This window comes from Bubalus kerabau, chromosome 8 (genome assembly GCF_029407905.1).
Source record: "Bubalus kerabau isolate K-KA32 ecotype Philippines breed swamp buffalo chromosome 8, PCC_UOA_SB_1v2, whole genome shotgun sequence".
NCBI lineage: Eukaryota > Metazoa > Chordata > Mammalia > Artiodactyla > Bovidae > Bubalus > Bubalus kerabau.
The window spans coordinates 56,622,522-56,645,287 of record NC_073631.1 but is presented as its reverse complement, the minus strand read 5'-3'; the positions used below and the strand labels follow the sequence as shown (position 1 = coordinate 56,645,287).

The 22,766-nt window shown below is 37.2% G+C and overlaps 1 protein-coding gene across 20 annotated transcripts in view; it reads right to left on the bottom strand.

The window, feature by feature from the left end:
• LOC129659174 (uncharacterized) overlaps nt 1–22,766 on the bottom strand; it is a 480,433-nt gene that overhangs the window by 140,617 nt on the left and 317,050 nt on the right. For 14 of the 20 annotated variants that reach the window (XR_008717844.1, XR_008717829.1, XR_008717832.1 and 11 more), the window contains exon 2: nt 13,651–13,708. Coding sequence is in view for 4 of the 20 variants with exons in the window: in XM_055590323.1 (XP_055446298.1) it covers nt 11,250–11,300 (51 nt within the window). In the remaining 16 variants the exon portion in view is untranslated. Of the gene's footprint in view, nt 1–11,249; nt 11,371–13,650; nt 13,709–22,766 lie in introns of all 20 variants that reach the window. The other 6 variants (XR_008717843.1, XR_008717842.1, XM_055590323.1 and 3 more) reach the window with 1 other exon arrangement.

Genomic DNA, 22,766 nt, shown 5'->3' with positions numbered 1-22,766 from the left:
TAAACCATGAAAACTCTTCTTTCTTTTAACAAAAAGAACCCCTTATGTTTAGTACCAAAGAAAAAGAATGACTCCCTTCAGTGCTGGTTTGAGTATACAGATGTAAGTCCTCCTCTTCAGTGTGGAATATAAACTGATATCACTTTTCTGAAGGACAACTGAGAAAACTGGGTCAAGACATGAAGAAACTTACAGTCCTTTGAATCTATCCCCCAAAATATTCAGAGGTGCACATAAAGATTACAGAGAGAAGGATATATATACATGATATACATGCATATGTGATATATATGCATATATATCACAGAATTAGTTACACTTATGATTAATTCATACTAGTCTAATGCTCTAAAGAAGAGAATGGTTAAGTAAATTATTCTACATTTTTAAAAAATGCAACTTTATGAATCATAAGTTGCTGAAATAGAAGAATATGTATTAGCAAGAAGAACTATTTTAAAACTTATGTCATTAATGTTTGGAAAAACATAAACCAAAATGCAAGTAGGTTTTATAAAAGGAGGACAGAATACAATTAATAAACATTTAATTTTCCATGCTTTCTTCTGTTTTCTATACTTCTATTGAGTAGGCATTATTTTAAAAAAAACACATGCTAAAATGTAAGCTTCACACTTGCTTATTTCATAGTTTAAAAATAACAGATATAACTGGAGCATCTCTTTGCAAATGCAATATTTTGTCTAAAAATGAAGTACTCCAAACTATGTGCCCCTAGTCTGTCAGCATCCAGGAAGAAAAATCTCTGAAACTAACACTGTAGTTGAGAACTAAGACCACTCTCAAGTGACTCCCACTGGTTCAATGTTGGTAAATTAGCAAGAGTTGAAAAAAATAAAAAAGACCATACCCCACCCCCTCATAAAGTATTAATTAATCCCTGATATCACATGGATATCACATGGAGGGATAACTCTAAAAATTAAAATTGGCTCTATTTAAACATTTAAATCTGCTCATCCCATTTCCCTTTCATTCCTTTATCCCCTTCTCATTTCTTTGCAAACAAAATGAAACAAAAAATAAGCTTCCTGTTATAATTCTTCTCTAAGTGAACAATGCTATTGACTGTCATAGTGATCTTAACTGAGAAGAACTCAACATGTATTTCCTGGAGAGCCTCTGAAGACTTTCATCATTCTATGACTCATCTTATATCCTGCCTTTAACTGTTAAGCTTTCTTCTCATGTTTATTTCTTGTTGCTGTCATTGATATTGTTGAGGGATATTGAGAGAATTCATATAAGTAAGCTGTAGCCATATACATACTCATCTTATTTTCTTCTCTACTCTGAATCTATCCTCATTCTTCAACCACTAACTCTTTGGTTATGATATTTTCATATTCCATCTACTGACAAATATTTTGTTGACCTTTAATCTTTAGTTAGGAAATTTTTAGCTGATACGGTTTTTTACCCCGAGCCTGAAGTAAATTGCAGGAGGGAAAAACAAAACAAAACAGAACAGTTAACTGTTAGAATCCCTCGGAAATTGTATTTTTGATTTCACGAATTCAGTTCAATAATTATTAATACCAATTATGTTAGGAATCTTACCATGCACATTCCCTGAGGGCAATGACTTTGCCATTATCACTGCTGCGATATTCATCAAAATACCACAGGTATCATATAGCCCAGAGTGAGAACTCTGTACATCTCTGTGCATATACACATAACCGGATGACACCTCCCTGCTCTTTTGGGCTCCTTACCACCGTGACTAACCTTTCCTCTGCCAACTCACAGCTCACACATGCAACACCACTGCCCCCTTTTTCACTTTTTGTGGGAAAAATACACAAATATTTTCAATATACTGTTTTATTACATTTCAAAAATAGAGTGCTTTGGGAGCCCAGAAGATGGGCATTCAAATTACTCTGATAGTTCTGATAAGACTTCTGGTAGGAAAATACATGAGCTGTATCCTAAAAGAGGCAGAAGAGTTCTTTAGCAGAAAAAGGCAAGGCTGGTGCTGGTGTACAGAACTCGTATGCTCAGGAGATGGGTAGACCATGGATCTGACCGAGGACAAATCTGGCTACCTAATTTGCAAAGTCCAGTGCAACTGCAAGGGCCGCATTCCCATAGAGCTTGCCCTGGCAGACAGGGATGTATGCAAGTTCCTCCCAGCCCACACAGTTTGAGAGGTGGAGGCCTCAGCAACCTCCAGAGCCCAGGTACGCCAGAAGGGAGAACATAGTTCAGTCTGAGGATAAGCAGGCCCTATGCTGCCACCACTTCATGGGAAATAGATGGGGAAACAGTGGAAATGGTGTCAGACTTTATTTTTCTGGGCTCCAAAATCACTACAGATGGTGACTGCAGCCATGAAATTAAAAGACGCTTACTCCTTGGAAGGAAAGTTATGACCAACCTAGATAGCATATTCAAAAGCAGAGACATTACTTTGCCAACAAAGTTTCGTCTAGTCAAGGCTATGGTTTTTCCTGTGGTCGTGTATAGATGTGAGAGTTGGACTGTGAAGAAGGCTGAGCGCCGAAGAATTGATGCTTTTGAACTGTGGTGTTGGAGAAGACTCTTGAGAGTCCCTTGGACTGCAAGGAGATCCAACCAGTCCATTCTGAAGGAGATCAGCCCTGGGATTTCTTTGGAAGGAATGATGCTAAAGCTGAAACTCCAGTACTTTGGCCACCTCATGCGAAGAGTTGACTCATTGGAAAAGACTCTGATGCTGGGAGGGATTGGGGGCAGGAAGAGAAGGGGATGACAGAAGATGAGATGGCTGGATGGCATCACTGACTGGATGGACGTCAGTCTGAGTGAACTCCGGGAGTTGGTGATGGACAGGGAGGCCTGGCGTGCTGCGATTCACGGAGTCGCAAAGAGTCCGACACGACTGAGCGACTGATCTGATCCGATCTGATCTGATGCTTCCATAACATCTGCTTCTCCATGAGAAGCTAGAAACTGGATGGTTTAACTATAACTTAAAACCTGAAAACATTTAGCTTAGTTAAAAGCAAGTTAGGATGTACTATGCAAGACTGAAGAGCAGTGCTATAGGCCTCATGTGGCCGGCCACTGATCTGCTCTCTGATCCCAGAGCATTGTTCCAGCCAATCATTATTGAGAAATCCTAACAAGTGGAAAACAGTGCCTGAGAGAATCCTTTCCAGGTTTATTTCAAGAAATTATAAGCAATAAATTATTTAATTATTATTAAATTATAGATTTATAAATAATAAAGGTTTAGTACAATGTTGAGAGGGTGCTTGCATGTTCTGAAGGCTCAGCAATGTTCATAATCTTAAAAGGATCCCTCCTTTCTCATACATTAGTTTGAAGGAACTTAAAGAGTAATGATGCCACCCAAAATCATCTATGAAACTTTAAAAATATAGATAATCAGAGACCCACCTCAAGCCTACTGAATCAGAATATACAGGAATGTAGATTGGCAACTTGTGCGTAGAAAAGATTCATCCACATAGCTGAGAACTACTTACTATATTAGTCTTTGATGTCTTTCAGTTGTATTTTGCTACTAAAATGATCAATACGTATAAATATTTCTATCGAGATTCTAAGTAATACAGTAATATTGACTATTTTGTAGTTGAAATGCTGGGCTGGAAGAAGCACAAGCTGGAATCAAGATTGCCGGGAGAAATATCAATAACCTCAGATATGCACATGACACCACCCTTATGGCAGAAAGTGAAGAGGAACTCAAAAGCCTCTTGATGAAGGTGAAAGAGGAGAGTGAAAAAGTTGGCTTAAAACTCAACATTCAGAAAACGAAGATCATGGCATCTGATCCCATCACTTCATGGGAAATAGATGGGGAAACAGTGGAAACAGTGTCATACTTTATTTTTTTGGACTCCAAAATCACTGCAGATGGTGACTGCAGCCATGAAATTAAAAGACACTTACTCCTTGGAAGAAAAGTTACGGCCAACCTAGATAGCATATTCAAAAGCAGAGACATTATTTTGCCAATAAAGGTCCGTCTAGTGAAGGCTATGGTTTTTCCAGTGGTCATATATGGATGTGAGAGTTGGACTATAAAGAAAGCTGAGCACCAAAGAATTGATGCTTTTGAACTATGCTGTTGGAGAAGACCCTTGGACTGCAAGGAGATCCAACCAGTCCATTCTGAAGGAGATCAGCCCTGGGATTTCTTTTCTTTTTTTTTCTCTCTCTTTTTTTTTAGGTCATATAAATTCTTTTTTCTTTTTTTTTTTAGCACCGCAGTTCAAAATTTTATTTTATTTTTAAACTTTACAATATTGTATTGGTTTTGCCAAATATCGAAATGAATCCGCCACAGGTATACATGTGTTCCCCATCCTGAACCCTCCTCCCTCCTCCCTCCCCATACCATCCCTCTGGGTCGTCCCAGTGCACCGGCCCCAAGCATCCAGTTTTGTGCATTGAACTTGGACTGGCAACTCGTTTCATACATGATATTATACATGTTTCAATGCCATTCTCCCAAATCTTCCCACCCTCTCCCTCTCTCACAGAGTCCATAAGACTGTTCTATACATCAGTGTCTCTTTTGCTGTCTCGTATACAGGGTTATTGTTACCATCTTTCTAAATTCCATATATATGCGTTAGTGTACTGTATTGGTGTTTTTCTTTCTGGCTTACTTCACTCTGTATAATAGGCTCCAGTTTCATCCACCTCATTAGAAAACTGATTCCAATGTATTCGTTTTAATGGCTGAGTAATACTCCATTGTGTATATGTACCACAGCTTTCTTATCCATTCATCTGTTGATGGACATCTAGGTTGCTTCCATGTCCTGGCTATTATAAACAGTGCTGCGATGAACACTGGGGTACATGTGTCTCTTTCCCTTCCGCTTTCCTCAGTGTGTATGCCCAGCAGTGGGATTGCTGGATCATAAGGCAGTTCTATTTCCAGTTTTTTAAGGAATCTCCACATTGTTCTCCATAGTGGCTGTACTAGTTTGCATTCCCACCAACAGTGTAAGAGGGTTCCGTTTTCTCCACACCCTCTCCAGCATTTATTGCTTGTAGACTTTTGGATCGCAGCCATTCTGACTGGCGTGAAATGGTACCTCATAGTGGTTTTGATTTGCATTTCTCTGATAATGAGTGATGTTGAGCATCTTTTCATGTGTTTGTTAGCCATCTGTATGTCTTCTCTGGAGAAATGTCTACTTAGTTCTTCGGCCCATTTTTTGATTGGGTCATTTATTTTTCTGGAACTGAGCTGTAGGAGTTACTTGTATATTTTTGAGATTAGCTGTTTGTCAGTTGCTTCATTTGCTATTATTTTCTCCCATTCTGAAGGCTGTCTTTTCACCTTGCTAATAGTTTCCTTTGTTGTGCAGAAGCTTTTAAGTTTAATTAGGTCCCATTTGTTTATTTTTGCTTTTATTTCCAATATTCGGGGAGGTGGGTCATAGAGGATCCTGCTGTGATGTATGTCGGAGAGTGTTTTGCCTATGTTCTCCTCTAGGAGTTTTATAGTTTCTGGTCTTACGTTTAGATCTTTAATCCATTTTGAGTTTATTTTTGTGTATGGTGTTAGAAAGTGTTCTAGTTTCATTCTTTTACAAGTGGTTGGCCAGTTTTCCCAGCACCACTTGTTAAAGAGATTGTCTTTAATCCATTGTATATTCTTGCCTCCTTTGTCAAAGATAAGGTGTCCATAGGTGCGTGGATTTATCTCTGGGCTTTCTATTTTGTTCCATTGATCTATATTTCTGTCTTTGTGCCAGTACCATACTGTCTTGATGACTGTGGCTTTGTAGTAGAGCCTGAAGTCAGGCAGGTTGATTCCTCCAGTTCCATTCTTCTTTCTCAAGATAGCCCTGGGATTTCTTTGGAAGGAATGATGCTAAAGCTGAAACTCCAGTACTTTGGCCACCTCATGCGAAGAGTTGACTCATTGGAAAAGACTCTGATGCTGGGAGGGATTGGGGGCAGGAGGAGAAGGGGACGACAGAGGATGAGATGGCTGGATGGCATCACTGACTTGATGGACGTGAGTTTGAGTGAACTCCGGGAGTTGGTGATGGACAGGGAGGCCTGGTGTGTTGCGATTCATGGGGTCACAACTGAGTGACTGAACTGAACTGAATGTTTCATATATATTAAAGAAATATAAGAATTATGACTAGAATATTGCCTTCAGAAATAGAATGGAATTTACTGATGAATATTCATATACAGTATACACACAAACAATGTATTACATAAACATTAAATTTTATACATCAAAATTGTATCATACATTTGTGATTTCAAGCAGTCAGAGAAAGAGTCACCTAAAATACTGATACCTGTCCCTCCACAGTAAGATCCCACTTACTACGCTTATGTATAGCTGATAAATAATTTATAGATTCCTGTCTAGCTATAAGGGATGCATATTTCTGTCAATATAAGTTTCTAGATATGCATAAATGTACCAGATCCAGTGCAATGGTGGAAGTAATTTTCTTAAAAAGTAATAAATAGTTGGTCTCTTAATTTTTAAAAGGCTTTGAGGAAGTAATTCTTCTAGAAATCTTTTGAAACATTCTGTGGACAATTATAATCATGTAACAATGAGTGCATTTTAAACAAAAGGCATTGTTCAAACATGATTACCAAGTTAGAGTAACTTCTGAAGAACCACCCTTCTCTTAAAATGTTTTTCAACTTTGGTTGCCATAACAACACAATATTGTCTACTACTGAAGAGAAAAAGTGCTATATTTTTTCTTATCCTTGAGGAAACTTAAAAATGATAGCTGAAATGTCATATTTAATACTACCAAATTTGGTGCAATGTAAAGAAAAATTTGGTGAAAAATTATAGAATTTCATTAACCATGTTAATTTTCTCTTTTCCTCTTTGGGTACTTCAGCATGTTTTTGTCAATATTTTATCATATTTTAAAGTTTTAAAATTATTCTGTTTCCTAGTACCTATATTTTTAAGCGTATAATCTTAAATCTAGGTAATTATCATGCTAAATTTTCTTTAGGAAATTATATATATATATATATATATAAGTACAAATGACCCTTGAATAACACAGGTTTGAACTGTGCCCAGCTACTTATGTGTGGGTTATACTTTGATCTCCTGATGCAAAGAGTCGATTCATTAGAAAAGACCCTGATGCTGGGAAAGACTGAAGACAGAAGGGAATGACAGAAGATGAGATGGTTGGATGGCATCACTGACCCAATGGACATGAGTTTGCACAAGCTACAGGAGATGGTGAAGTACAGGGAAGCCTGTCATGCTGCAGTTCATGGGGTCACAAAGAGCTGGACATGCCTGAGTGACTGAACAATGACAACGGTACTACATAAGCATGGTTGGTTGGATCTATAGATGTCAAACCATGGATGCAGAGGGCCAACTGGAAAGTTATATGTGGATTTTCAACTGTACAAATGGTGCTTTAACCCCTGCAGTGTTCAAGGGTCAACTCTAGTTGCTTTAAATAAGGTAAACTCTCAAAAAGTTGAGACCCAAGTGTCTCTTCCATTCAGAGCCTTTTTTTTTTTTTTTTTCCCATAGCTGAGTCACTTTAGATTGCATATGAATTGTAGGATAAATACCTGAACTTAAAGAACAACAAAAAAAAGCATTAAAAATTAGGCTTAGTGTTGTAGAAATTTAACTTTAAAAAGCTAAAATTAAATAAATAGGGACTAAAGGAATATTGAAATAAATAGAAACCCTGATTAAAACCCATGTCCCTTCTTTGGAAGTCACCTCTGAGTCTCCATTGAAAAGGTGAATTCTAATGACCAGGTAGGCACTGTGTGATCCCAATCTGAGGACCAGGTACCCACACTTCAAATTCTCTAAAATGAATCAATTTCCTTAACGCCAAAGCTACAAAGAAAGCTTTCCCTGAATGTTTTATGGGATGATTACTAGTGCTGAATGGTGAACTAGAGTAAGGTGTAGTGACCATACTCCCCGCCAGATTAAGATCTTCCTGAAAGGGATAAACCACCATCCACAGGCTCAAAGAAGGCAAAAACAAAACAAAACAAAACAAAAAAACACTCAAGTTATTTTTGACTCTTCCCCTCTTTTCACCTCTGACATATGATTCTTCTACAAGTCTTGCCAAATATATGTCATCTTGCCAATATATATGTTCCATTTCTTCCAATTTCTGCCACCATCATCCCTTCCAAGCCATACCATCTCTTTTAGACAAAGGGAGTAACTTCCTAACTGACCTTTCTGCATTCATTCTTGTTCCTCTTCAAACCGTTATTTACATAACCATCAGAATAATTTTACGTCAAATCAGATCATGTTATTTCCTGACTTTAAATTCGTTAATGATTTCCTATTAGCTTTCAAATAAAATACAAAAGATTTGAAGTCAGTTTCATCAAGAGAAAAGGCAAGGATACATCTGATACTTTAACTACAGAGAGAGAAAGATGAAGAGAGAGGGAGACAGAGAAAGAACAAGAGCTAGACCAAAAAGCAATGCCATGTATGTAATTTGGGTCTATATTCCAATGGAGAAATCTTGTTCCCTCACTTCTCTCCCTTTAAATAGTCAGACACTAGAGTGACCTTATTAATGAAGGACATCAGACTGCCTGGACACCAAGGAATATGGATTTGAGGGGCCAAAGTTATAAAAGTGGGAAATGTCTATGAACTTCAGTGAATAGCCCATGGAGACTCTGGGACCCAAGTGGCAAAGACTGTTTTTTTGTGACGCTGAGCTCAGAAGCAGGCCCTCCATTGGAAGAAGAGCCAAGGGGTGGGATGGGGCTGGTCGTAACTATCTTGCCCACATTCAGGCAATCTAGAATGAACATCAAGCCATTTTTGGACAGTCCTGCTCTTTGAATCAGAGAAGGCGATGGCACCCCACTCCAGTACTCGTGCCTAGAAAATCCCATGGACGGAGGAGCCTGGTAGGCTGTAGTCCATGGGGTCGCGAAGAGTCAGACACAACTGAATGACTTCACTTTCACTTTTCACTTTCATGCCCTGGAGAAGGAAATGGCAACCTGCTCCAGTGTTCTTCCCTGGAGAATCCCAGGGACGGGGGAGCCTGGTGGGTGGCCACTTAAAGGGTCGCACAGAGTTGGACACAACTGAAGCAACTTAGCAGCAGCAGCAGCAGCTCTTTGAATAACATCTAGATATTCTCTCCTATAATTTACTTTTCTTCTGAGTATTTATCAGAATCAACCTTATCCTGTTTATTTAAAAATAGAATTAGGGGCCACATGGAAACTTCCGGCTTGGCCATGCATGAGGAGGAGTGGCAGCAACTGTGGCGGTGGCAGGAGTGACATGTGTAAAGAATGAAGTTAGAACATTCTAGCACCATACACAAAAATAAACTCAAAATGGAGGAGACGCCTAAATATGACTGGACACTGTGAACACTCTTAGAAGAAAGCATAAGCAGAGAACACTCTGACATAAATTGCTGCAAGATCTTTTCAACCCACTTCCTAGATTTATCCTTTATCCTTAATAAACACAAAAACAAACAGAAAACAAATGGTACCTAGTTAAACTTAAAAGTTTTCTATGGCCATAGAAAGGGAGCCATAGACAAAACAAAAAGACAACCCGCAGAATGGGAGAAAATATTTGCAAACAGTGTGACTGACAAGGGATTAATTTATAAAATATACAAACTCTTGTATATTATACTCATGTATATTTATACAATAAACTCATGTATATTGAGTATATGTATATATACTCACATGAAAAGATGCTCAACATCACTAATTATCAGAGAAACAAAAATCGAAACTACAGTGAGGTATCTCTTCATATCACTCAGAATCAGAATGGCCATCATCAAAAAATCTACAAACAATAAGTGCTGGAGGGGGTGAAAAGAAAAGGGAACCCTATACTGTTGGGAATGTAAATTGGTACAACCACTACGGAGAACAGTATGAGGGTAACTTAAAAAACTAAAAACAAAACTACCACATGATCCAGCAGTTCTACTCTTGGGCATATATCCAGAGAAAGTCATACTTTGAAAAGATGCATGCACCCAAATGTTCATTGCAGCATTATTTACAGTAGTCAAGACATGGAAGCAACCTAAATGTCCACTGACAGATGAATGGGTGAAGAAGATGTGGTACTTACATGCAATGGAATATTACCCAGCCACAAAAAGAATGAAATAATGCCATTTGCAGCAACATGGATTCATCTAGAAATTATTTTACTAAGTGAAGTAAGTCAGACCAAAAAAGACAAATATCATGATATTGCTTATATGTGGAATCTAAAATGAATGCATTTACAAAACAGAAACAGACTTACAGACTTCGTGGGGAGGGGAGGAACTTATGGTTATGAAAGGGTGAAAGTCAAGGGGAGGGATAAATTAGGATGTTGGGATTAACATATACACACCACTATATGTAAAATAGATAATTAACACACTACTACATGTAACATAGATAACCAACAAGGACCTACTGTATAGCACAGGGAACTCTACTCAATACTATGTAATAACCTATATGGGAAAAGAATCTGAAAAAGAATAGATACATGTATGTGTACAACTGTTACAAATCACTTTGCTGTACACCTGAAACTTACATAACATTGTAAATCAACTATACTCCAATATAAAATAAAAATGTTTTAAAGAATTAAGTATTTATCCATGCCTACTCTGTATCATTATTCTAGATACATACTTGTTTACTTGTTAATTATCTATGTTCTCCACAAAAAGGTAAACTCCTTGGGAAGGGAGCTTTTCTGTTGTGCTCAACGTTTTACCCTCAAAATAGGCACTACATAATATTTTTAAAATGAACTAAGGAATGAATCACTAATTGCCAACAGATGTTTTATAAGTCTAAACAAAACATTTTATTTTGATTTATCAGGTAACATTAAATTAAAAAATAGGTCTAAGTTCTAACTTTAACCTGTCTTTCCAAGTTACACAGTTCTGTTCTCTTAATTAAAGAGTATTCATAACATTTATCATCCAAACTGAATTACTTTTGAGAGTGAAAGATAAGCTACTTAAATTATGTCAGGATACAGAATAAGTGAATAGACATTTTCCCCAAGAAGACATTCAAATAGCCAATAGGTACTTGAAAGGGTATTCATCTCTAATCATCAGGGAAATGCAAATCAAAACCACAATGAGATATCACCTCACATCTGTTAAAATGGCTATCATCAGGAAGACAAGAGAAATATTTGGGGAGATGAGGGAAAAAGGAAATACCTGTGCACTGGTGTTTGGGATGTAAACTGGTATAGCCACCATGGAAACCATTATGGAGGCACCTCAAAAAAATTAAAAGTAGAACTGCCATGTGATCCAGGAGCTCCACTTCTTGGCATGTCTCCAAAGGAAATGAAAACAGGATATCAAAAAGACATCTGCACTTCCATGTTCACTGTATCTTATTCACTACAAATTCACTTGCCTGTTATTCACAACAGCCAAGATAGTGAAAGACTTGAGTTTCTATTGACAGATAAATGGACAAGGAAGACATACTGTATATATATAACAGAATAATAGTCACAACAAAGGAAATCCTGCCATTTGTGACAACATGAACGGAACTTGAGGATGTTAGGCTAAGTGAGAGAAGTGAAATACTGCATGGTATCACTTATATATGGAATCTAAAAAGTCAAATTCATGATAACTGGCTTAGAATATTTGTTTCCAAGGCCTTGGGGGTGAAGGAATTGGGGATATGTTGTTTAAGGGGATAAACTTGCAACCAGTACATAAGTTTTGGACATACACAGAGAGCATAGTGATCAGAGTGAACAACACTGCATCATAAACTTCAAAGTTGCCAAGAGACTAGATCGTAGTTGTTCCCACCACAAAACATAAATGATAATTTTGTGTGACATGATAGAGGTGCTTGCTAAAGTGATGTGGTCATCACATTGCAATATACAAAGCATCAAATCAGCATGTTGTACACTTAAAACTCACACGATGCTATGTTCCAATTATACCTCAATTTTTAAAACAGTATGCCAAGACAACAAACAAGCTGAGATTGCCTTGGGCAATTCAAACTGCCTGGTTAGCTGATTAAATTATATTCTATAGTTTTAAAGTTTGTTTTGAGTCTCTAAGTAATTTTAAAATTAACACATGGCATTTCTAAAAATCACATATTTCACATATGCTCTTAATTTTTGGAAGAGTAAGTTATATTGTGGCAGTTGTTACCATAATAAAGATAAAAATTAACACAGCATGCTCACTATGTACAGGGTGATACCTCAGTGTTTGACTTATTTTTAGCTTCTTTAGTCCTCACAACCTTATAAAGTAGGGATTGCTATTATTTTCATTACAGAAATTAAAATGGAGGTGAAGAGAGGTTACTTAGCTTAAGTCACATAACCAAGTGTGATCATGGTAATAGAGCCAGGATTCAAACTCAGCCAGTTTGCACCCACAGTTCATGATCTTGTTTAGCATAGTTTATGTGTCATGTACAGATGGCAACTTACACTCATTGTCTAACTGCTCTTCTCCACATGGTAACTGGTATGCGGTAGACTGAGGACTGGCTTGAGAAATGCTTAAGAACTTGACATAAGGCAAAACAATGATAAGGAATTGAAGGCTAGCTGCAAAGCATAGCTTACTCGCTAAGAGCATTTTCACTATGGGTGGGTCTTTCTTAAAAGTAAAGGGGAAAAAAGAAGATTTTGTTTTTTAGTTGGAAACATGTCATCTGTTAATTTTCCAAATAGTTGGCTTAAAAATAAAGAAATTTCAGGTCATAAGAAGCAATGTGAAATTAAAATAATAATATTCAATGAATTTATTAATAAATAAGAATGTGGTATCAGGCAAATGAAATTAAAGTATGAAAGAATTTTAAGTATAATATCACTGGCTCAAATATAAAACATTATTCTTGGTTAAGATGTTGAAACCTTATACATAAGTTGCAACATGTAAGAAACCAAAAAAAGCCTCAGAGAGGTTTTATGAAGAAATAATATGATTTCCACAATTTTTGAGGAAAATCATTTTATACATTAAAATTATCTCCTTACACAGTCCTATCAGTCATGTTATTCTCTCATAATGTTACATTTTAAACTTTAAATTTAAGTAGGAAATGACAACCCATCCTAGTATTTGTGCCTGGAAAATTCCATTTCAGAGGAGCCTGGTGGGCTACAGTCCATGGTGTTGCAGAGTGGGACATGACTGAGCATGCATGCACACATGTGGAAGAAGGCATGCAATCAATTCCAGCCAAAACTAACCATCTGGTCCCATACAAGATCAACAATCAACTGGATATAATTTATATTATAGTCAATACTCTATAGATAGATTACTTAGTGGAAGTGACAAATAGATTCAAGGGATTAGATATGATAGAGTGCCTAAAGAACTATTTTTACATTTCTTGTTCCAAAATTATTTAAAAAATAATACATACCGATTTCCATGTTTTCATGTAAGGCACTTATAAGTTGCCAGTCCATCCTAACAACAAGTGAAAAGCTGAACAGACTGAAGAGTGAGCAACTCTTCTTGGGTTCTTAAGAGACAGGAGGACACAGGGCAAACAGGTGCTCCCCAAATTGCAGAGACAGATAAGAGAAAAAACAGAGTGAGGACTTACCAGAGCAGAGACTCACGAGCAGACTTCACTGCAGGAACTAGTCCGAGGGCAGGAAAACCTGAAATGTAATTGACAAATTGCTGAAGGCTCAGTGTGGACAACTCTGACAGTTAAACAACTTCTTGGGGACCCAGTCATGGAGAGGGAGGTTCACAATATTATAAGATTTATCTCCGGGAGCTTGCCCAGGGTTTTACATTGGAAAAAACTTGTCTCCAGCGTCCAGCATGGGGAGAAGGAAAGGAACCATTCTGAAATACACTAGAGGACCCAGGCCTCCTTACTAAAGCTTCCCCTCAGGAGAAACTAATTACCTGGAATCCAACTTGTTGGGGGTATTATCAGGGCATAAGTGACCCACAGAAAAGGAATACCTAATTCAAGCCAACTTTATTTAGCCTTACATGTAATACAGCTGGTGTCAGTGGTGGAGAATCCACCTGCCAATGCAGGAGACACAAAAGACTCAGGTTCCTGGAGTAGGAAATGACAACCCATCCTAGTATTTGTGCCTGGAAAATTCCATTTCAGAGGAGCCTGGTGGGCTACAGTCCATGGTGTTGCAGAGTGGGACATGACTGAGCATGCATGCACACATGTGGAAGAAGGCATGCAATCAATTCCAGCCAAAACTAACCATCTGGTCCCATACAAGATCAACAATCAACTGGATATAATTTATATTATAGTCAATACTCTATAGATAGATTACTTAGTGGAAGTGACAAATAGATTCAAGGGATTAGATATGATAGAGTGCCTAAAGAACTATGGACAGAGGCTCGTAACATTGTATAGGAGGCAGTGATCAAAATCATCCTCAAGAAAAAGAAATGCAAAAAGGCAAAATGGTTGTCTGAAGAGGCCTTACCAATAGCTGAGAAAAGAAGAGAAGTGAGAGAGAAAGGAGAAAAGGAAAGATATACCCCTCTGAATGCAGAGTTCCAAAGAATAGCAGGGAGAGATAAGAAAGCCTTCCTCAGTAATCAATGGAAAGAAATAGAGGAAAACAGTAGAAAGGGAAAGACTAGAGATCTCTTTAAGAAAAATTATAAATACCAAGGGAACATTTCATGCAAGATGGGGACAATAAAGGACTGAAATGGGATGAAACTAACAGAAGCAGAAGATATTAACAAGAGGTTGCAAGAATATACAGAAGAACTATACAAAAGAGATCTTAATGACCCAGATAACCATGATAGTGTGATCACTCACCTAGTACAAGACATCCTGAATGTGAAGTTATATGGACCTTAGGAAGCATCACTATGAACAAAGCTAGTGGAGGTGATGGAATTCCAGCTAAGCTATTTCAGGACAGAATACTGGAGTGGGTAGCCTTTCCCTTCTCCAGGGGGTCATCCCATCCTAGGGATTGAACCTAGGTCTCCTGCATTACAGGTGGATTCTTTACCAGCTGAGCCACAAGGGAAGCCCAAGAATACCGGAGTGGGTAGCCTATCCCTTCTCCAGCAGATCTTCCCACCCAGGAATCAAACTGGGGTCTCCTGCATTGCAGGTGGATTCTTTACCTATTGAGCTATTAGGGAAGCCCATGTATGGATGTGAGAGTTGGACTGTGAAGAAGGCTGAGCGCCGAAGAATTGATGCTTTTGAACTGTGGTGTTGGAGAAGACTCTTGAGAGTCCCTTGGACTGCTAGGAGATCCAACCAGTCCATTCTGAAGGAGATCAGCCCTGGGATTTCTTTGGAAGGGATGATGCTAAAGCTGAAATTCCAGTACTTTGGCCACCTCATGCAAAGAGTTGACTCATTGGAAAAGACTCTGATGCTGGGAGGGATTGGGGGCAAGAGGAGAAGGGGACGACAGAGGATGAGATGGCTGGATGGCATCACTGACTCGATGGATGTGAGTCTCAGTGAACTCCGGGAGTTGGTGATGGACAGGGAGGCCTGGCGTGCTGCGATTCACGGGGTCGCAAAGAGTCAGACACGACGGAGCGACTGATCTGAATCTGAATCTGAATGACCAACCTAGACAGCATATTAAAAAGCAGAAACATTACTATTACTTTGCCAACAAAGGTCCATATGGTCAAAACTATGGTTTTTCCAGTGTCATGTATGGATGTAAAAGTTGTATAAAAAAGAAAGGCTGAGTGCTGAAGAATTGATGCTTTTGAACTGTGGTATTGGAGAAGACTCGAGACTCCCTTGGACTGCAAGGAGATCAAACTAGTTAATCCTAAAAGAAATCAATCCAGAATATTCATTGGAAGGACTTATGCTGAAGCTGAAGTTCCAATACTTTGGCCACCTGATGCGAAGAATCGAGTCATTAGGAAAGATCCTGATACCAGGAAAGATTGAAGACAGGAAAAGAAGGGCATGACAGAGGATGAGATGGTTGGATGGCATCACCAACTCGATGGACATGAGTTTGAGCAAGCTCTGGGAGTTAGTGAAGGACAGGGAAGCCTGGCATGCTGCAGTCCATGGGGTCCCAAAGAGTCAGAGATGACTGAGTAACTGAACAGCAATAGACTACTTCATTCAATAATGGAATAAAACAGATTTTCCTCAAGGGAACATTAACCAAGATAGACTACATCCTTGGGCATAAAACACACTTTAGCAAATTTAAATAAATAGAAATCAAACACTATATGCTCTCAGATTATAACAGAATTAATGTATAAAATAATAACAGAAAAATAGCTAGAAAATCCCCAAATATGTGACAATTAAATGACACATCTCAAAATAACACGTGAATCAAAGAAAAAATTTCAAGAGAGGAATGTGTTTATCAAATGATAATTAAAACAGCTTATCAGCATGGCATGGCCCAAAACAACAACAATTGTTGTTGTACCCCTACAGCCTCATTAGAAAGACCAAAATTCAGAACACTGACATTCCTATATTGGGTGACAATGTGGAACGAAGGGAATTCTCATTTATTGCTGATGGGGGTGCAAAATAGTGTCACTTTGGAAGACAGCTTGGCAGTTTATTGCAAAACTAATACACTTTCACCTTATGATCTAACCGTCATACTCCTTGATGCTTACCCAAAGGAGTTGAAAACATGACCACACAAAAACCTGAGCATGGATGTTTACAGCAGCTTTATTTTTAATTGCCAAAACTCAGAAGCAATGAAAATGTCCTTTAATAGGAGAATAGATAAGTAAATGGGTAGATCCAGACAATGGAAAAGTATTCAGCACTAAAAAGTAACAAGGCGTCAAGCCATGAAAAGACATAAGGGAACCTAAAGGCATTTTACTAAGTGAAAGAAGCCAATCAGAAAAGGCTGCATCTATATGACTTCAATTATATCACATTCCAGAAAGGGTAAAACTAAGAGGATCATAAAAAGATCAGTGCTTGTTCAGGGTTGGGGGAGAGGGACAAACAGATGAGCACAGAGGATTTTTAAGGCAGTGAAAATACTCTGCCTGATATCATAATGATGAATACATGCTATTATAGAGTTGTCCAAACCTATAGAATGTACAGCACCAAGAGTGAATTGTAATGTAAACTATGGGCTTTGAATGATTCTGATATGTCAATGTAAGTTCATCAGTTGTAATAAATGTTCCACTGTGGGGAGTGATACTGATAATGGGGAAGACTATGAAGTATGGAAGCAGAGGACCTATGGGAAATTTCTGTACCTTAAAGTCTTAATAAAAAAGTGACATATTTTAACTATAAATTATTCACTCAAAATAGAAAATAAAGAAAATATTTAACGATCAATTGAAATCTAACCATCTGAAGGAATCACTGTTAATGAAATTGAATATTGTTTAATGTGGCACACTTACATGTAGAAGGATGGATAAATTATTTTATAACAAAACTATGCTAGTTTTAAAATAACTATTTATCATAACCAGTGATATAATTTCTCATATGATCTATCTTATTAAGACAAATATGATGAAAAACATTGAATATGGAGTAAAATTTCAAACTATGCTCCAATTTTTTAAATATTATGGAGTGTGTTCTGTAGGATCATGAAAAATAAACATTCAAACATGCTCCCACATTTCCTCTCCTGATCCAAACAGCTGGAGCTTCCTATCTTTAAAAGAGAGCACTGATGACTTCTATAAATATATATTAACAACAAAAAAAATCGGAGGTGTAGGAAGTGAACCTAGTCAAAGAGCTGTTTTCTGGAACATCAGTTCTTCTCAAATTTTGTAAACCATCTTGTTATATACATTATCCAAGTTAATAATATGATTTTTCTCTTCCTGGTTTGTATGTTTTAAACTCTCATTTTATATTTAAGTGCATTAAAACTCACCAACAGTTCTTTTTCTATTGTCAGTTGCATTGTTTCTTTGTATGGAACTGAAAAAAATATTCACCCCTTGTAACAGGATTTTAGTAACTAGTTTTTTATTTTGCTTGCTTGGTTTTATTTTCTTCTAGAAAGTTCCTGCCTGGTGCATTGCCTCCATCAAATTCTGTGTCCTTGATAGCTGGATGAAGACACATTTTTGGCTCATGCTTTTTTTTTTTAACCCTCACTGCTTTGTAGTTACTACTTCACTATCTTTGGACACTGACAGATGCCTTTCTTCTTTTACCTCAGCATCTCCAATAAAGCACTGATGGCTGTATTTTTAACATCTGTTTTAATGTTTAATACTTCTTTTTAAAAGAGGTTCATGACTTGTATATTCTCCGAATGTTTTTTCTTTGTTGGCAATTTTTATTCACAAAATATCTTCCTATTGCCCTAATATTTGACAACTTGATTTTATGCAATAATCTAGTTACACTTTCTTTCCCACCAAAATTTAAAACTTCATCAGGAATATTCTTGTATAGATTTTTGCTGAATATTTTCCTAAATAGCTTTTAGGTGTGCAATTCATTTCTTCCTTATTTTGCTTGACTTATACTCTGAAGTCTTTTGTTGTGCTTTTGTTGATTACTTTAGTGACACTAATTTAGATATACTGGTTTTAAGTCTGTCTATTCACTTTTAGTCCAAATTTTTCCAAACTAGGATGGTAAGTACAGTATTAGAGAATAATCTTAGGAATCATAAAGATATTATTTTCCCTAAATCTGGTAAACCCATTTCAGTACTCTATTATACTTCAGTATTCCATTTCAGTATTTAGGAATTCAATTTTCCATCATAAGCAATATGATTTTTTGTTCCATTACCAATATATGAATTTATAAAGAGTAAAGTCTTATTTATTGAACAAGTCTGTAAAATGGCACATGGCTATAGGGTGCAATACTAACAGAAATACAAAAACAGATAAACAGAGACAGAAATATACATGTATGATATCCTTTGATATTTTTTGATTTGCAATGAAATATTCTTACTCTAAAGATCTAACTTTAAGCTTTTCCAGAAAAAAAAAATGTTGCTCATATTCCAGAAATTCTAAAAATTATTTTCAGTTCTCATTCATGCTATACACTGCAATGCATACTATATAATAGTAACATTATTAAATAGTACAAAATAACTTTGGAATCCCTTGGTGTCTTGAATAATTTTGGTGAATGTTGTGGATAGAGAACAGTAAAACTCTGAAGTGTTTATACACACAGGCACCTCACTTACTTGGGTCTCATCTGAACTCCTAAAATTGCTTAATTTTACATCATGTCAAAATTGCCTTAATTGATTTTCAGATTTTAAATGTCATCACTGTTGTTTTTGTTCAGTTGCTCGGTTGTGTCTGACTCTTTGAGACCCCATGGACTGCAACATGCCAGGCTTCCCCATCCTTCACTATCTCCTAGAGTTTGCTCAAACTCATGTACATTGAGTCAATGACGCCATCCAACCATCTCATCCTCTCTCACCCCTTTCTCTTCCTGTCTTCAATCTTCCCCAGCATCAGGGTCTTTTCCACTGGAATGTATTTTTATTTTACTACTCTGTCTCTGCTTCATTGTTTTTCTCAAAACTAGCCCATTGAGATCTCTTGACACAGGGCATTATTTTCTCAGCCATATTTGATTGAAACATCAACCAGTAGGAGAGGTTTCCTTCCCCTGGATTTTTGAAACTCAGGGTGATCTTGGCTTTTACATGATCCTTAAATAATGATGCCAATCCCCTGATAAGTTGTTCACATCAGCTATTTAGCCCCAGTATCTAAAGCTTGTGAATAGCAATGATTCTCTTCACACTCTGCTTCTGCATTCCAAGTGTTATGAATATTAAGTTGTATTTGCCCCAAAGCAAAAGTATATTCACCAAGGTATGTGCTGAGATCGGGAGTCTGCACCTCATTTTGAAACAATAGCATTAATAATAAAGCAACACAAAATATATCACATTTGAAAAGTCACAGAAATAAGAACTCAGAATTTTTAGTAAGGTTAAAAAAAATCCATTGGTTGAAAGTTACCCTGAGTAATGTAACAAAGGACTTTATATGAGGCTGATGTTGAATTCTCTCAATTCACAAAGGATTCATGGATTTTTACACTTTAATTACTATCCTTGGATTGCATTTGTATGAACTTCCATAAATTTTTAAACATTTTAGACAGTAAAAGTTTCAGAAACTGATTCTATATGTTACATTTATATTTCATTCAGATCATATAGTGATATTTTCAAAGATAACGCAATCTAAACATAAAAATTACTTATTCCTGTTGAAAGTTCTAGCTAATATAGTATTATACTAAAATATTATAAATTATTTTTTAAATAAATAAGAATTGATTTCAATTCCAATTAGAGTTCTTTAATCAGACCCTTGTTGCCTCAGAGATCATAACAAAACAGCTTATCCAGGAGGTTAAAGGACTCTGGCACTGTGATGGGGGAAACTTTGAATTTTGTTTGCCTTCTTTGAGCTAGTGTGCATATTTACCTTATTCAACTTATAAAGGAAAAACTGGGACTATGTTTTGTAATTTTTTCATCCAGCTTTTGAAAGAAAGCAGACTGTTGATTTGGAAGGTTCCCCAGACACAGATGCAGAAACTAAAAAATCTCTAAATTTAAATTCCAAAGCATGCACACTGTGCTGGAGAGTGGAATAGCAGCCACAGTACACCACAATCAAAACTTCTGAGGCAAGTACAGAGCACCTACTCTCAAGAAGTCTTTCCTCTGTAAACCTCCTTCAACAGAAGTGTCTCCTTTGGCCACTGATTATTATTATTATTTCTTTTTTTTTTTTTTTAGCTTTCTTACACTCAGCAGGGAGAAATTTGTAGGTACTTCATTGCTCTTAAACTATTCTCAAGTCTCAGGGCAAATCCAAAGAAGTTCAAAGAACCTATAAATTAGCAAAAAATACAAAAAGCAAAAAACCCAACAGAATGCTTTTTTTTTTTTTTTTTTTAAGAGAATAACAGAACTCAGCCAACCAAACTGACAATTTGTCTCCAGGTCAACAACAGCAACAACAAAGAGAAAGCTCGTATCTTACTGAAAAGACATAAGCAATAGGGACTTTAAAGTGAGGCAATTAAAACCTGTTAGTTCCAATAACTGCATTCCACGGTTTTAAAAGTTTAATAGTTATGCATTGCCTATGAATTGAATCCAATCCCTGGTTGGATTGATGTTTAAGGGCTTCCAAAAGTTGGCAGCAACCTACTTTTCCAGCCTCATTACACCAAAATGCTTTTTAAAATGTTCCATCCAAGTACCTTTCTTGCCAATGAAAGCCATGATATATCCCAGGGGTCTGAGATACCTAACTTCTATCTTTGAAACTAGTGCCTTTTGTTTTAACAGAGGAAAAAAAAATGCTTTCACCTAGTTGTCCTTTGAAATAAATCCATATTTCCCAAAACATGCCCTATTAACTCTGTACCTCAACCTGATTTCTAGTGCATCGCCCTATGGACTGGAAGATATTAGCAGTCCAGATATTAGCAAGGCATGAGAAGCCAGGTAAGAGCTAGAGCCTCAGGTTCTAATCCTGGGCTACCTGTAACTATTTATGGCAGGTAGGCCTCATGTATCATCCTTGTCACCCTTTTCCCATCTAAAAAATGAAGCCAGATTTGGCTAGTGGATTTCCTTTCTTTTTATTTTGTTACACAAGCATGCATTACAGAAAATGTGGAGCACTTTGGGAAGTAGAAGCCAGGATGGTCACAGGCAGTTCTGGGGAGGAAGTTTAAAATCACAGGGCTGGAGAGTATGGATCCCCCAGGTCCTTCTCTTCTGATTAGACTTGAACAACATTATTTATCATTGATTTTTCTCATTCTATTTGCAACATTTGCACTCTCCCTAAAAACACTACAGTCTCATATCTCCATGTTTTCCTACCATCTCGCCTTTGGGCTGAATTTCTTCTGTACATGTTTTTCTTTCATTGGCTATTAAAATTCTGTCGACCTCTCAATAGCTTGGTTTGTTACTGTCTCCTGAACACTTCAGCTTCCTCTATCAAAATAAATCCCTCACTCTAAATTCACAGAAGACTTTGTGCTGCTTCTATTTTACTGCCTTGATTAGTTATTTGTGTATAGATGGTCCCCAACTTAATGATGATTTGACTTTCATTTTTTTGAACTTACAATGGTTCTAAAGCAGTAAATCATTCAGTAGAAACCACACTTTGAATTTTCAACTTTCCCAGGCAGCTATATAATCACAAGGGTAAATAACTGATATACTTCTAACCATTCTGTACCCACACAACAATTCTGTTTTCATTTTTAGCACAGTAGTCCAGACATGAGGAAATCAATACTATGCTATAAAATAGGCTTTGTGTTAGATGACTTTGTCCAGTTGTAGACTAATATAAGTCTTCTGAGCATGTTTAAAGCAGGCTAGGCGAAGCTATGATGTTCAGTAGGTTGTGTGTTAAATGTGTTTCAACTTAGTGATATTTTTAATGCATGATGAGTTTACAGGGACATAACCTCATTGTTGCTGCTGCTAAGTCACTTCAGTCGTGTCCGACTCTGTGCGACCCCATAGACGGCAGCCCACCAGGCTCCCCCGTCCCTGAGATTCTCCAGGCAAGAACACTGGAGTGGGTTGCCATTTCCTTCTCCAATGCATGAAAAGTGAAAAGTGAAAGTGAAGTCGCTCAGTCATGTCTGACTCTTAGCGACACCATGGACTGCAGCCTACCAGGCTCCTCCATCCATGGGATTTTCCA